The 15,728-nt window shown below is 41.8% G+C and overlaps 1 protein-coding gene across 6 annotated transcripts in view; it reads left to right on the forward strand.

The window, feature by feature from the left end:
• DPP6 (dipeptidyl peptidase like 6) overlaps positions 1 to 15,728 on the forward strand; it is a 945,711-nt gene that overhangs the window by 574,348 nt on the left and 355,635 nt on the right. For all 6 annotated transcript variants that reach the window (XM_043590488.1, XM_043590487.1, XM_043590490.1 and 3 more), the window contains exon 2: positions 4,703 to 4,817. In XM_043590488.1, the coding sequence (XP_043446423.1) occupies positions 4,703 to 4,817 (115 nt within the window). The remainder of the gene's footprint in view (positions 1 to 4,702; positions 4,818 to 15,728) is intronic.

Raw genomic sequence — 15,728 nt, forward strand, 5'->3', positions numbered from 1 at the left:
TGGGGAATTGCCCTCGGCAGGCCCCCTGGGAAAAGAACCATTAGGGAAGAAAATAAGGTTCCACAAGAAATTGTGCGGCCTTACGTTTAGCCCTTGCCATCCCCTGTGGAGACTCCTCTACTTGCAGGAAGGATGGCCTCATACCTTTGCCAGCAAAGAGGGCCTGTATAGGAGAGACATATGGATTTGAAAGCCCCACTCCGGTAACTAAGGAGTGTATCTCTGGGCACAGGTGACTTCAACCCCTAGGCCCACCTGGCCCCCGAGAGGCATTCCAGATGATGACTGAACCTAGTTTGTTAAGCTACAGAATGGTTCATTGGTTCCTAGGTGCATTGTCTCTCTGAGAATGTATGAGGCATGGGTTTCTAAGGCCTTTTCAGCCCCTTTCTGACACCTCAGACTGAGGCAAACACATTGTTCTTCTGGCCTCATGTGGTTAGGAGGTCATGTCCCTGTCACTGTTCCATTTGAGATATTGAGAAATGGAGGGCCTTTCACGAGAACAGCAAATCAAATGCTTTGTAGATTATAGATAAACGCAGATGCATAATGGAATAATGTAAGAAATTAATCTATAATCAAAGGGTATGTGGGAAAGTTAGGGGGAAATCACCATATTATTTCTTAAAGGTCGTTTATACATAGGAACATTTTCAAAATTAGATAATGTTAGAAAAACATAGATGACGTATGCTACAAGGAAATCACTAGCATATATAATGTCACATTTACTACAATAAATCGGCCAGTTCAACACACTGCTATTGTCTGTATCCATTTTTATTTTAGTTTTAGTTTATTTTAGTTTTTTATTTTCCAGTTTTTTATTTTAGTTTTATTTTATTTTCACCGATTCCGTTCTTCCTTCAGGAACCCCTGGTTGCTAGAGCTGGTCTTTGGCAATGGATGGATGAATGGACAGACGGATGGGATGGATGGATGGGTGGATGGGTGGATGGACGGATGGATGGATGGATGGGTGGGTGGATGGATGGATGAATGGATAGACGGATGGGATGGTTGGATGGGTAGGTGGCTGGCTGGCTGGCTGGCTGGATGGATGGATGGGTAGGTGGGTAGATGGATGGATAGATGGGTGGGTGGGTGGGTGGATGGATGGATTGATGGACATATGGACAGATGGATGGATGGGTAGACGGATGGATGGATGGATGGATGGATGGATGGATGGATAGATGGACTGATAGAAACTTTGTTCACCTTGTTACACCAAATGGTTAATTGTTAATATGCTCTTCCATTTTACTGGATCTCTGAGATATGCATGTGGTGGTACCAAGCAGAACAGGGAATGTATTATAGTCTCATTTTCACCATTCTAGGCAAAAATATATAATTCTGCTGAGAAATACACTACTGAAGCTTAACATTTCAGGGGATAATTTATTAACTTCTCTTGTCCTTCATGGGAAGCAGGGTCAGCTCTACTCAAATTTTCAATAAGTCAGCTCCTGCAAGTTAAGATGAGGAAGTCAGTTGAATCTGGGGAGCTAAATGAGACGTTCAAGGAAGCGCATATTAATCTGCATTCTAACTCAAAAACTGTCTCTATATTCTGATTACACCCAAGTAGAAATTAAATGTGCACATAGACCATGACTAGAAAGGAAAATGGGGAAAACGAACATTTCTGTTCTCTTGGATTAGCAAGATTATTCATGATTTGTTTCCTCCTTAATTTGTTTCCTATTATTATTATTGTTACAGTATTTTTTTATGTAAGTTAAAAAAAGTTACTGTACTGTGAAAAGCGATATTTGGCAAATGAAAATGGAATTTAATAAAGAATGTCTCCTTTCCTGTGGGTAAAATTTCTCTGCTTTTTTCAGTGTGTAAGAATGCTGCCTGGAAGGCAATATGGTGCACCTGTCTTTAAGAAATGATGTAGTGATCCAGAATCATTTCACTTGAGTGAGCTATGCTGTCAATGCCTGTTTGGTTATCTACTGTCCATTCTCCCATTCAATAATATATACTAAGTTGGTTTTCTGTGAAAAATATTTTCTTAGTCCAGTGAACATGCAGGAATCAGAGCCTTTGCCCCTTTCCAGAAGTCTCTTGACTCCCATTCATTTTCCACCCAGAGGAGCAACTTCACAGCTTTGCATCTTTCTTTTCCATCCTATATGTGTTCATAGGACTTTTACTGTATTGAGCATTTTTAAGACCATTTATTTCCACCTTCCTTTCTGGGGGAGTGGACCTCCAGGATCCCTGTTAGGTGTTCACCATCTTGCTCACTTCTTGGTAAAGCCACCCATTCTGTTGTTAGGCAATATTAGTGCTTGGGAATTTTGAAATTGTACTGAAACAATTTCTACCTTCCAGAGCTATACAGAATAAGTCTCCTCTCTTGCATGTGACAGTTCCAGTGAAGACTCTAGGTATTTGGCTTTTGAGACTGAACATTCTTTCAAGCCTACTTCCCATGACATGTTTTGCAAACATTTCCATCCTCTGGTCATCTTGGCAGACACTCTCTATTTCATCTGTGACCCCATCTAGCCTAGACCTGGATATCCCATTGGGGATGCGTTTGGGCTAGGAAGGGGCCCACTGAGTCCCAGAAGGGCTTCTGTCACTGCAACATGGGTTCAAGTGCACTTCTGCTACACTACTAGCTGGTCAAGAAATTGACACAAAGCAAAAGTCTTAGTCTTCTTTCTGCCTATGAACTTTGACCAGTGCATCTAATAGATGTGTTTAAAACAGATTTTAGAATTCTGGAGTAGTATTAAAAACAAGATTTGAAAGAGATCAATTATCTGACCTCATGAAGACAATAACATTTTGTCATTCTGGATCTTGAATAAGATTTGGTCTTGACTATTCTAGTATTCTGGTTTGATGATTACCCTGGGATTTCATCTGAGCAGTGTTCGGGGCACCTGGGTGGCTCAGTCGGTTGAGCGTCCAACTTCGGTTCAGGTCATGATTTCGCAGTTCATGAGTTCAAGCCCTGTGTTGGGCTCTGTGCTGACAGCTCAGAGCCTGGAGCCAGCTTCAGATTCTTTGTTCCTTCTGTCTCTACCCATCCCCCACTTGTACTCTATCTCTCTCTGTCTTTCAAAAATAAATAAATAAATGCAAAACAAAATTTAAAAAAAATGGAAATCTGAGCAGTGTTCAAGGGTGTGCGAGAGATTATGTGCACTACATTGGTAGAATGAATAGTACTGCTTCAAGATTTATGCTTTTCACAGATTTGGAGAATTTTCAAATTTTCCTTGTAAACTTGGGCAAAGTGAAAAGCTGTGGAATCAGCAAAATCTGATCACTTGTCTTTGTTATTGGCTACTGATTTTCTCACATAGAAAACCTATCCAATAAGAAATGAGAGCAACTCAGTACAACTTTTCATCATTTTTAAGTGCTAAAAAGCCACTACTTAATAGATCGGTTCTAGATAGCAAATAAGATGGGTGGAAATTTCTAAACAACTATAAAACTCTTTCTTGCTAAGACCATAATGGCCCTCATAATTTTTCTTAATTTGATAACCTATAGGGCCAAAATTGAATATTTGCATTCCAAATAATTAATTATTTGCCATCCTACATTTGGTATTACCTTTATTTCAACTTGTAAAAATGTGCTACATTCTAATGAACCTTCAGTTTTGGAGGAAGCTGTATTCGGGTATTGTGTTCTCTACTTTTTGAGACCATCTCTATTCTACTTCATCTTGACCTGGCGTTAATATGAGTTATAATCATGGGGACCTTTATAAGAAAGAAGATTTTGTGATCTGTGTATGGGCAGAAAGAGCAGTAGATCATTTGCAGTGTGACCATATGTCTTTATTTGTCCTGGGGAGGTTCAGGTGCTCTTGTATAATTAATGATAATTATCAATATAAACTCTTATATTTATTAATTATAGATATTAACCCCTTTGTCTTTCAAAGGATCTCTACTTGGAATGTAAATTACATGACCATCCTGATTTGAAAGCAACTGAAAGCTTGGTCTCAGCAGCCAATATGCCTGGTTAATTTCCTAGATCTGTCTAACCTTTAGCACACTTTAGCAATGTCTCCCGATTCTTCCTCCTGTCCGAACCCTGGTTCCCTGGAGGGACTAAAATCTAGAATAGGTATAAGTGAGTTACCCAGTGAAGAGACCTGGGGAATCTCGAAGCCTTGTATGAGATGCTATAGAAGGAAGAAAAGGCTCATGATAGTGAGCAGTGTGTAGAGTTTAATTAAATGTGGCACGCAGTAGGTGCTAAATAAATATTTGAATCTGGTAACCGTGTGGATCTAAATGAAAAGGAAAATGAGAGAGGAGTTGGAGCTGGAGTACTAATCATATTGGGTTTGACTCAGTGGGGGTTAGTAGGTTGGCTAGAGTGCAGAGATGTGCCCCAGTTCCTGTGTGCTGTAGGACCTAGTGTGCTTGGTGGAGAGACATTAAGTTCACAGAAATGCTGTAAATGTAGTATAATACCACATTCATTCTTGAGATAAGGTTTTGCCGAGGTACAGGGATGAGAGCAGGAAGCAGAAGGGTGGAAAAAAGAACTAATCATAACTTCAGGGATGAGGATGTGCCTCATTGGCTGTTTTGTGTCTCAGTGGAATTTAAATGGATTTAAATGGAATTTAAATGGAATGTATTTATTAGGTTGATTTCATGTTTTCACTCACTGGATTTCTCTTTTCTGTTGTTGTTTTCAGGAGCTGGTGGGGAGTAATCCTCCACAAAGAAATTGGAAGGGAATAGCAATTGCACTCCTTGTGATTCTGGTCATCTGCTCCTTGATTGTCACCTCGGTCATACTGCTGACACCAGGTACTTATATTTGTTCTTGGAAAAGCAAGTCACTGTAAGGGAGAAAGTGCATAGTTTTGCTTTGCAAATTTTTTCTAAGTAACTACCTATTACATAATTTATTTTTCCCAGGTTCTAGTTCTCATGGTGTCATTTTGTTAAATGATGCAATATGTTTCAATGAAAAAATCCATTTTGGATGCTTTGAATTTATTTATATAATTGTTGACTAGGTAGAAATACTTGGCATATATTAAAATTCATAATTCTTATTCATGCTTCTTGAGCTTAAAGACAGTGGCATTATAAATGTAGTCATTCTATAAATCTCATGGAATTCATGGCTACTATATCAAGGATGAATGTTAAAAATTATTAAAACGACGTATGTTGGGGCGCCTGGGTGGCTTGGTCGGTTAAGCGTCCGACTTCGGCTCAGGTCATGATCTCACGACCCGTGAGTTCGAGCCCCGCGTCGGGCTCTGTGCTGACCGCTCAGGGCCTGCAGCCTGTTTCAGATTCTGTGTCTCCCTCTCTCTCTGCCCCTCCCCTGTTCATGCTCTGTCTCTCTCTGTCTCAAAAACAAATAAACGTTGAGAAAAAAAATTTAAAAAAAAACCGACGTATGTTAAGTGTGAACTAAGAACCAAGTTACTTATTTGGTACTATTCGCGAAATAACAAAAGTAGAAGAAAGAGTCAGAACTCTCTCAGGAAGGAAAAAAACACACAAAAATCTGTAGCAAAAACCTACCACAAAAATGTGCATACACCTGCCCCAATGAATGTCTCAAAAATAAGGGCTGTGGGAGCTTGGAGGAGAGAGAGAGATCTTTTGTGAGGAAGTTCAGGAAGAAGGCGATATTTGAAGAGGGTGGTAATGAAGGGTGAGGTTCAGGAAGGAAGGAAGACTTTCTCTGTAAGGTAACCACACGGCAGTTATAGGAAACCACGTGGCCACATTCTCATTGTCATATCAGCTTCCTAGTTGTGAGAACAAAAACCACAGCTCTAATCCTCAACAAATAAACTGCACAAGTATTAGGCCTTAAGGTGGGAAGAGAAGTAGATACATTGAAATGTAGAAATAAATAGATAGGCAGATAGATAGATAGGTAGATAGATAACTTTTACATTGTTGCAAGAAGTGCAAGTAAACTACCATGTACCTTTAAACCATGCCAAATCTTAAATGAAAACCATAAAGTAATCTGTACCCTGAAACCAAAACTAGGTAAAGATACCACAGGAAAATTATAACCAATGCCCCTTATGAATACAGATGTAAAAGTCTCAATAGAATTCTAGCCAACTGAATCCAGCCCCATAGAAAAAGGAGTGTATACCATCCCCAAATGTGATTTATCCCAGGAAGGAAAATTTGATTTAATGTATGCAAATCAGTGCAATACATACATATTAATAGAATAAAGGGGGAGGGAATCCACATGATTGCCTCAGTAGATACAGAGCAGGCATCTGACAAAGTCCAAAATCCTCTCATAGAAAAACATTCAACAAGCTAGTAAAAAGAAACTTCCTCAACCTGATGAAGACCATGTATGAAAAACCCACAGCTAATATCATGCCTAATGGTGAAAGACTGAAAGCCTTTCCTTAAGATCAGGAACAGACAGGATGTTCAGTCTCCCCATTCCTACTGAATGTTGTAGTGGAGATTCTAGCCAAGGTAATGCAAGTGGAAAAGAAATCCAGATAGGAAAGAAGTGAACTATCTCCATTCACAGAGGACATGAATTTGTGTATAGAAAATCTTAAGAGGCTCCTGGGTGGCTCAATCAGTTAAATGTCTGACTCTTGATTTCGGCTCAGGTCACGATCCCATGGTTGGTGAGTTTAAGCCCCACATCGGGTTCTGCACTGACAGCACAGAGCCCGCTTGGAATTCTCTCTCTCCCTCTCTCTTGGCCCTCCCTGGCTTGCTGTCTCTATCTTTCTCTCTCTCTCTGTCTCTCTCCCTGTCTCTCAAAAACGCTAATTAATTAATTAAAAAAAAAAGAAAGAAAATGGTTCCAGCTGCAATCGTTTCAAAAAGAATAAAATACTTCGGAATAGGTTTAACAAAAGATGTACAGGCTTGTGCACTGAAAATGGGAAAACATAAGTGAAAGAAATTAAAGAAAACCTAAGTAAATGGAAAGATACCCAATGTTTATGGATTAAAAGATCTAATATTGGTAACATGGCAATACTTCCCAAATAGATTTATAGATTCAATCAGATCTTTATCAAAATCCCAATTGCCTTTACTGGAGAAATAGACAAGCTGATTCTAAAATTCATATGAAAATGCAAGGGACTCAGAATGGCCAAAACAACCTTGAAAAAGAACAGCTAAGGTATTTTTACTTCCTGATTTTAAAACTTACTCTAGAGCTACAGTAATGAAAACATTGTGATAGCAGCATAAGTGTACACATATAGACTAATGGAATAGAATTGAGGGCTCAGAAATAAACCCATACATCTACGGTCAACTGATTTTTGACAAAGGTGCCAAGATCATTCGATGGAGAAAGAATAGTCTTTTCAACCCATAATGTTTGCAGAACTATGGGGCACCTGGGTGGTTCAGTCAGTTGAGCGTCCAACTTCGGCTCAGGTCATGATCTTGTGGTTCTTGACTTCGAGCCCCACGCTGGGCTCTGTGCTGACAGCTCGGAGCCTGGAAACCCACTTCGGATTCTGTGTCTCCCTCTCTCTCTCCCCTCCCCTGCTCACATTCTGTCTCTCTCTCTCTCTCTCAAAAAATGAATAGACTTTTAAAAAATTTAAAAAAATAATAATGCTTGCAAAACTGAATATCCACATGCAAAAGAGCAAAGTTGGAGCCCTGCCTCACACCACATACAAAAATCAACTCAGTGTGGATCAACAACCTAATATAAGAGCTGAAACTATAAAATTACTTGAAAACTTTTTAATGTTGTTATTTATTTTTGAGAGAGACACAGAGAGACAGTGCTAGCAGGGGAGGGGCAGAGAGAGAGGGAGACACAGAATCGGAAGCAGGTTCAGGCTCCAAGCTGGAAAGTATAAAATTCTTGAGGAAAACTTGGGAGCATATTTTTATAAACTTGGATTTATGACACCAAAAGCATAAGCAGCCAAAGAAAAAAATAGGTAAATTGGACTTCGTCAAACTTAAAAATGTTTGAGATCAGTAGACACTATCAAGAAAGTGAAAAGACAGCCCATAGAACGTGAGAAAATATTTGCAAGTCATATGTTCAGTAAAGGTCTAACGTCCAGATTATATAAAGAATCATTATAACTCAAAACAAAAGAGAAATAATTTAATCAAAAACAACCAGAGGATTTCAAAAACATTTATCCAGAGAAATATAAATGGCCAACAAGTATAAAAAATGATGCTCAGTGGGACACCTGGGAGGCTCAGTCGGTTGAGCAACTGACTTCGGCTCAGGTCATGATCTCACGGTTTGTGAGTTCGAGCCCCACATCAGGCTCTGTGCTGACAGCTCAGAGCCTGGAGCCTGCTTCGGATTCTGTGTCTCACTTTCTCTCTCTGTCCCTCCCCCGCTCATGCTCTGTCTCTCTCTGTCAAAAGTAAATAAATATTTTAAAAAGTTAAAAAAAAAAGATGCTCAACATCGTTAATCATCAAGGAAATGCAAATCAGACTCACAGTATACCACTTTATACCCACTAGGATGGCTATAAAAAGAAAAAAAAAGGAAAATAACAGATATTGGTAAGGATGTGGAAAAATTGGAAACTTCAATTCAAAGTAGGAATGTGAAATTGTGTAGACTCTGTGGAAAACTGGTAGTTCCTCAAAAAGTTAAACATAGAGTTAGTGTATGACTGACTGAGTGATTCCATTCCCAGGAGTGTACCCAAGAAAACTGAAAGCATATGTTCATATAGAAACTTTCACATGGGTGTCCATAGCACCAGTATCCCTAAAAGCCAAAAGGGTGGAAACAACCCAGTGTTCATCACCTAATGAATAGATAAACAAGTATGGACAAATGTGATATGTCCATACAGTGGAATATTATTCAGCCATAAAGAATGACTTACTGATGTATGCTACAACATGGGCAAAACTTGAAGACATTAGGCTAAGTGAAAGAAGTTAGACACAAAAGGCCCCATATTGTGTGATCCCAGAATGGGCGAATCCATAGAAGTAGAGGTAGATTAGTGGTTTGCCAGGGGCTGAGTCTGGAGACAGTAAGAAGTAACTGCTAATAAGTGTGAAATTTCTTTTTTTTTTAATGATAGATTTTTAGAGAAGTTTCCTAATTGAGAGGAAACCATAGAGATTTCCCCATATACCCTCTGTCCCCGCACGTGGATAGCCCCCTTAGTTCTCAGCATCCCTACCAGATGGTACATTTGATACAATTGATGAGCCCACACGGATGCATCATGGGATTTCTTTTGGGGGTGATGCAAATATTCTGGAATTTGATAGTGGTGATGGACTCACAATTCTGTTCATACATTAAAAACTACTGAGCCGTGGGGCGCCTGGGTGGTTCCGTCGGTTAAGCGTCCGACTTCGTCTCAGGTCACGATCTCGCGGTCCGTGAGCTCGAGCCCTGCGTCGGGCTCTGGGCTGATGGCTCAGAGCCTGGAGCCTGCTTCCGATTCTGTGTCTCCCTCTCTCTCTGCCCCTCCCCCGTTCATGCTCTATCTCTCTCTGTCTCAAAAATAAATAAAACGTTAAAAAAAATTTTAAAAAACTACAGAGCCGCACACATCAAAAAGCAGAACTTTATAGTAAGTGAATTTTATCTCACTTGAGCTGTTCGTTGAAATGATGGTGGAAAAATTATTTAAAAAACACTGGTGTCCTGTGGCCACATAAATACTAAAGTACCATGAAAACTTGCCTACCATTGAAGAGGTTCAGGTAGCAATTCTGGAAAGGAGAGTGTTGCTCTCTCCTCGAACGTGCTTTATGGGCACACCAGAGTTGCCTGGGGCACCAGGACTCAGGATTCAATATGGTGCATCTGATTGATCAGGAAAAAGTTGATTCAATCACTGAAATCTGAGTAAGGAGAGGGTTAGTAAAGACAACAGCCCTCGTTCTGTTTTGTGATTGGCTGATGAGGATTCACCTTAGCTGGGGACTTCAGCAACCACATATTTTTAGTTCTTGTGGAGGAAATCAGGTCTCTCTGAGCATTTGTGGAGGGCGTATTCATGCCTTTGCTTTTCCTTGAGCAGAACTGTCCTTTATGTGAGAAAATGATTATTGAGCGGCTGATTCTGTGGTGGCCCAGCCCTGGCTTTGGGACTTAGAAAGCAGCAGTGTTTTGGGTAGTTTCAATTGCATCTGCCCTCCTAAGGCACACACGAGTGTTCACGTCACCCAGAGTCTAAGGGCTCCTGCAATCGTCACTTCAGAGTGAAATACCAGGGCGGCCTGGAGCTCCTTTCTCACCAATGGTCCAGCCACGAGGCTGGGTAGTAAATGTCCTGACTGAATAAGTTACGAACCGGTCCTGGAAGCCTTCTCTCCTTGCGCCCATGCAATGCCACACGGAGGACTGTCCCTCAGTCTTCTCTGCTGCACAGGGCAGGGTGTCCCCTTCTCTCAAATGCAGCCGCTGACCCTGAGCGTCGTTGACATTCAGCTTTTGTGCATCGGCAATAGAGACCAGCGTCACTGTAAACTGTTACCTCTTTGCACGCTGGAGGCCAGTTGTCAGGGGCAACAACAATGAGCGAGAGGCATCTGCTGGTGGGGAGGCTGTAGTGAATCCCCGAATTCCAGAAAAGGCTTTGAAGAGCAGAATTTCTTTTATTCTTCTGTCGAAGTAACAATGTGGCGAAGCCGGGACTAACCCTTTGGTTCTCTTGGGCTTCCATAGCTAGCATGTCTTTTTCCAAGTCGTGGTGCTCAGGGATTGTGTGTTCTGTGGTTAGGATGATCAGCCATGCCCGTTCAATAGCATCCTGTTCCCTTCTGTCACGGGCTTTGTGCATCCACTGTCCTGGGCTGCAGCACTGGCTTTTGTGTTGACTGTCAAAATTCCGTCAAGTGGAAGAGAATGTCAAATCCCTTGACCTGTCCCTATCTCCGGAGCTTTCTCAAACTCACGAACACACAGAGCATCCTCGCGTTAACCAATGGTGCGTGCTCACTGGTCAGACACTAACGATTCCCCTCTTGGGGGCTGAGAGCATTGAGCTCACTGCTGGGTAAAATGGGAGGAAGGAAGACACAATTGCTCCTCATGAGAGCTTAGCGTCCACTGAAAAAGACAGAAGGAATGCCCATCAGGAGAATGCCCCAGTAGTGCAATCCGGAAGCAAAAACAGAACAGAAATCCTGGGCAGGGCTTGGGTAAGGCCAGTTGAATTGTGCCTATCACTGAGTCATTGACCTAGAAGACTGTGCACACAATTAAGTGCAGCAGTGGCTTCCGGTGGGTGAGGGACGAAGTGTAGTCTTGACGAGAGGAGAGTCCTCGTGATGATAACACCCTGCACATGTTTGGGTCATCTTGGGTGTGTTCCCACCCAGCCTTGCCTCCATTTTGGTAGACTTACTTAGAAATTGCAGTATGTACTTAAAAAAATAAGTAACCTTTTTCATGGACTACTCGTTTCTAGTCTTCTGGTTTGTTGAAACTCAGATTACAGCACTTGCTTTCTACCTGCCCCCCCAAATCCATTCTGAACTCACTGGACTTAGCCTTTTGGTAGAAATGTTCCCACGTACACGTGGGTCCCCTTTCCAGCGGGGTAGGAGGAGTCGCGGTGGAGGCCGTGTTCGGGCCCAGGATCTTGAAGGGGCTCCTGGTAATCATTCTGAATGACAAGTACCTTGTTCTGTAGTGCAGGCTAATTACCACCAGTTATACACAATTTATGTTTTAAAAATCAAATTAAAAGTGTTTAAGGCAATCTTACTTCCAAAGGGACGAGCCAAAGGAGAATGTGTCCTTTTCAATTTTGTCATTCATTTCTCCCTTGCTAGCCTGTGCTCTTTTCTAAATTCCTCTTTGGCGTAATAGGCTCAAAGTTCCCTTTTTGTTTACGTTTTATTTTCAGATATTAAATATGTGTCTACGCTAGGTCACACAAGGTGTATGCCTTTTTTGGTAGCTACACATCTTGCATTCCGATGACCAAGACTCTGACATTCTGCAATGCCACCGTTACTGTTGTGGGAGCTGAAAAATTCAGCAGGATCACGTTGGCATTAAAAGAGCCCAGGGGCACCTGGGTGGCGCAGTCGGCTAAGCGTCCGACTTCAGCCAGGTCACGATCTCGCGGTCCGGGAGTTCGAGCCCCGCGTCGGGCTCTGGGCTGACGGCTCAGAGCCCAGAGCCTGTTTCCGATTCTGTGTCTCCCTCTCTCTCTGCCCCTCCCCCGTTCATGCTCTGTCTCTCTCTGTCCCAAAAATAAATAAACGTTGAAAAAAAAAATTTAAAAAAAAAAAAAAAAAAAAGCCCAGACATTTGACCTTACAGATTTTCACATTGGAGAATGCGGACAATAGTTTCTGATGGAAAACACCAGAACGCTTTCAGGTGGCGTGTAACTGAAAAGCCTTGGGTATTTGAAAGTCACAGTGATGGTAGACTTTGGGCTGAGGCCAAACAGAGGTTATCAGAATATGAGACTCACTAGTCTTTTCGGCGGGAGCATAACATAGAGAGGGTTTTTGTGGAGTTGAAATTTCGTGGTTTACATCCAATGTGTGTAACTGCTTTGCTAACCCTCAGCTTATCTTTTTTTAGTTTTCAATTGGACCCACTAGGCTTTACTGAGAGGGAGTGAAATCTAGCAAATTGGCCATCACGGCTCATAATTGGAATCTCCTATAGGACAGAGTAGGTTTGGGCAAGTCAGACACTCGTCATGTGTTCTGAATGTATACCAGAGTCAAAATAAGATGAAATGACTTTGTGTGGAAAAAAAACTATATTCAGATTAACATGTGAGAGAGCCCCTCCGCTTCAGCGTTGTAGCTGCTAGGTAACAAAAGTTCTGTAATAAAATTTCCACCGAATTTTAAAACTGGATTTTTTTTAGGGCACTTTTGGATTCACAGCAAAACTCAGAGCAAGTACAGATTTTCCCAGAGCCCCTCTGCCCCCAGGCCTGCACATCCTGCCCCATTACCAACATCCCCACCGACTGTACATTTTTACAGTTGATGAGCCTGCACTGACCCATCATTATCACTCAAAGTCCGTAGTTTACATTAATGTGACTCTTGGTGTTATGCGTTCCATGGACTTGGACAGATGTTTCTCCCATGACAGTGTCATACAAAAGAGTTGCCTTGCCCTAAAAATCCTCCGACGTCTGTCTTTTCATCCTTCCCTCCCCCATAACCCCTGGCAATGATCTTTTTACAGACTCTGTGGTTTTGCTTTTCCAGGATGTCATATAGTCGGAACCATATGGGATGAAGCCGTCCTTTACTTGGAAGTATGCTTTTAAGGTTCTCCCCTGTCTCTTCATGGCTTGACAGCTCATTTCTTTGTAGTAAATAATATTCCATTTTCTGGATGCATCACAAACTAATTATCCATTCACCTGCTGAAGGACATTTTAGTTGCTTCCACGTGTTGGAGTTATGAACAGGGCCGCTGTAAACATTCAGGTGCCGATTTTTATGTATGTGGACATACCTTTGCCACCCCGTGTGGGTGAACACCAAAGAGTATGATTGCTGGCCTGTATGGTACAGGTATCTTTCGTTTTGTAAGAAACTGCCAGACTGTCTTCCAAAGAGGCCGCCCCATTTGGTGTCATCAGTGTCCTGGATTTGGGCCTTTCTGATAGGTGTGTAGTGTGTGAAAGCTTATCTTTTTAAAAATTCTGGAACAATTGATTTTTAAACATTTATTTATGTATTTAAATTTTTTTTAACGTTTAGTTTTGAGAGAGAGAGAGAGAGAAACAGAGTGCAAGCAGGGGAGGGGCAGAGAGAGAGGGAGACACAGAATCGGAAACAGGTTCCAGGCTCTGAGCCGAGCTGTCCATGCAGAACCCAATGTGGGGCTTGAACCCATGAATCGCGAGATCATGACCTGAGCCAAAGTCGGATACTTAAATGAGCCACCCAGGTGCCCCTTAAATGTTTATTTAAAATACATTTACAATATTATATTGTTTAATGAATTTTCAAACTGAACAGCCTCCTGTAGCCAGTATCCAGAATGTAACCAGCATCCCAAAAGCCCCCGCTCATGCTTTCTCATCACTAATCCTCCCAAAGGATTGGGAAATCCTCCCAATTTCTAACATCATAGAAGGGTTTTGCATGCTCTTATAAGTTTTGAATTTATAATATTAAAATAATCGTTTAGGATGTATTCTTTTACAACTGGTTCTTTTGTTCAGTATAATGTTTGTGAGACTCATCATTGTGTTTTAAGATGGATTGATGCTCAATTTTTCATCTATACATAATCCCTCCAACAATCACAAAGTAGCTTAACAATAATTTAATAACTGATGTATGTATCATCTTATGGTTTGTTATAGAAATAGGTGGTCCAGGGGTGCCCGGGTGGCTCAGGTGGTTAAGCGTCCAACTTCAGCTCAGGTCATGATCTCACGGTTTGTAGGTTTGAGCCCCACATCAGTCTCTGTGCTGACAGCTTGGAGTCTGGAGCCTGCTTTGGATTCTGTGTCTCCCTCTCTCTCTGTTCCTCCCCTGCTTGCTTGCTCGCTCTCTCTCTCTCTCTCTCTCAAAAACAAAAATTAAAAAAATTAAAAAAAAAATAGGTAGTTTGGTCATGTCTTCTAGGCATTTTCTTTCCTTTTTTTAAGTGTATTTATTTATTTTGAGAGAAAGAGAGAGAACACCAGAAGAAGTAGAGAGAGAAGGGAGAGAGAATCCCAAGCAGGCTTTGCACTGTCCGCACAGAGCCCAGTGTGGGGCTTGAACTCACAAACCATGAGATCAAAACATGAGCCAAAATCAAGAGTCAGATGCTTAACCAACTGAGCCACTCAGGCGCCCCATCCAGGCATTTTCTCTTTTCTCCTTCCTGTATTCAACTCATCCCCCAAATCCAGTCGTGTCAGAGCTCATCTGTTGTGTGTGACTACGACCAAGTGTCCTGTCATAGGACACCCAAGTTATGTGATCTAGTATCCTTCACTCGCACTTGGGCATCTGTAGTTCTGTTTCTAGATTCCTCTGTGTCTGTTCGCACCCACCTGCCAGCTGGCTGATTGGGAGAACAGTGTCTGCTCTGCTCATGAAATAGATACTTGTTTTTGCTGCTGCTGCTGTGCTGCTGTCCTTTCGGATTAAAGATAATCTGTTAATGTCAAGTGAAACTAAGTTCTCTACTGGGATAGTGCAGATAATGTTTATTATGACAGTCCGAGTATAGGAGAGATCTGGGAGGACAGGAAGCATTCGTGGAAGATTTTTTGGAAGATGAGGAACTTGAAAGACGGGGACAATAGAAATGATGGTAATCTAAGAAGGGAGGTCCCCACGAGCCATAATAAGCCTGCCGGGCATCTCTCTGGACAGAGGGTGTCTGGCTTGGAAGCCATGGAGGGACATAAGGAATGCCAAGAGTTAGGCTGAAGGGGTGGGGTGGTGGCAAATTGGGAGGGTCTGGAAGTCCAGGCTCTGGATTTGTGATTATACTCTACGGCTTCTGTCATCTGTAACAACTTATACGTTGTACCTGTTTTCAGAATCTGATAAAACCATAAATTATCTTATCATTGGGAAAGGGTGTATAGGTACTCATAAACATTTGGATGCACCACAGGAAGCTCATGTACCAGGCCAGCCCGTCCATGGGCCACGTTGGGATCAGCCTGAGCGTTTATCCAGAACCCAGAAGTTACAGTGTATCTGAGTACTTCTGTCCCCAACAGAATATCTAACTAAAATAATTCAAACCGTAGGTATTGTACCGTTTCATAGAAGAGGTCTAGG

The sequence above is a fragment of the Prionailurus bengalensis genome, chromosome A2 (assembly GCF_016509475.1).
Source record: "Prionailurus bengalensis isolate Pbe53 chromosome A2, Fcat_Pben_1.1_paternal_pri, whole genome shotgun sequence".
Lineage (NCBI taxonomy): Eukaryota > Metazoa > Chordata > Mammalia > Carnivora > Felidae > Prionailurus > Prionailurus bengalensis.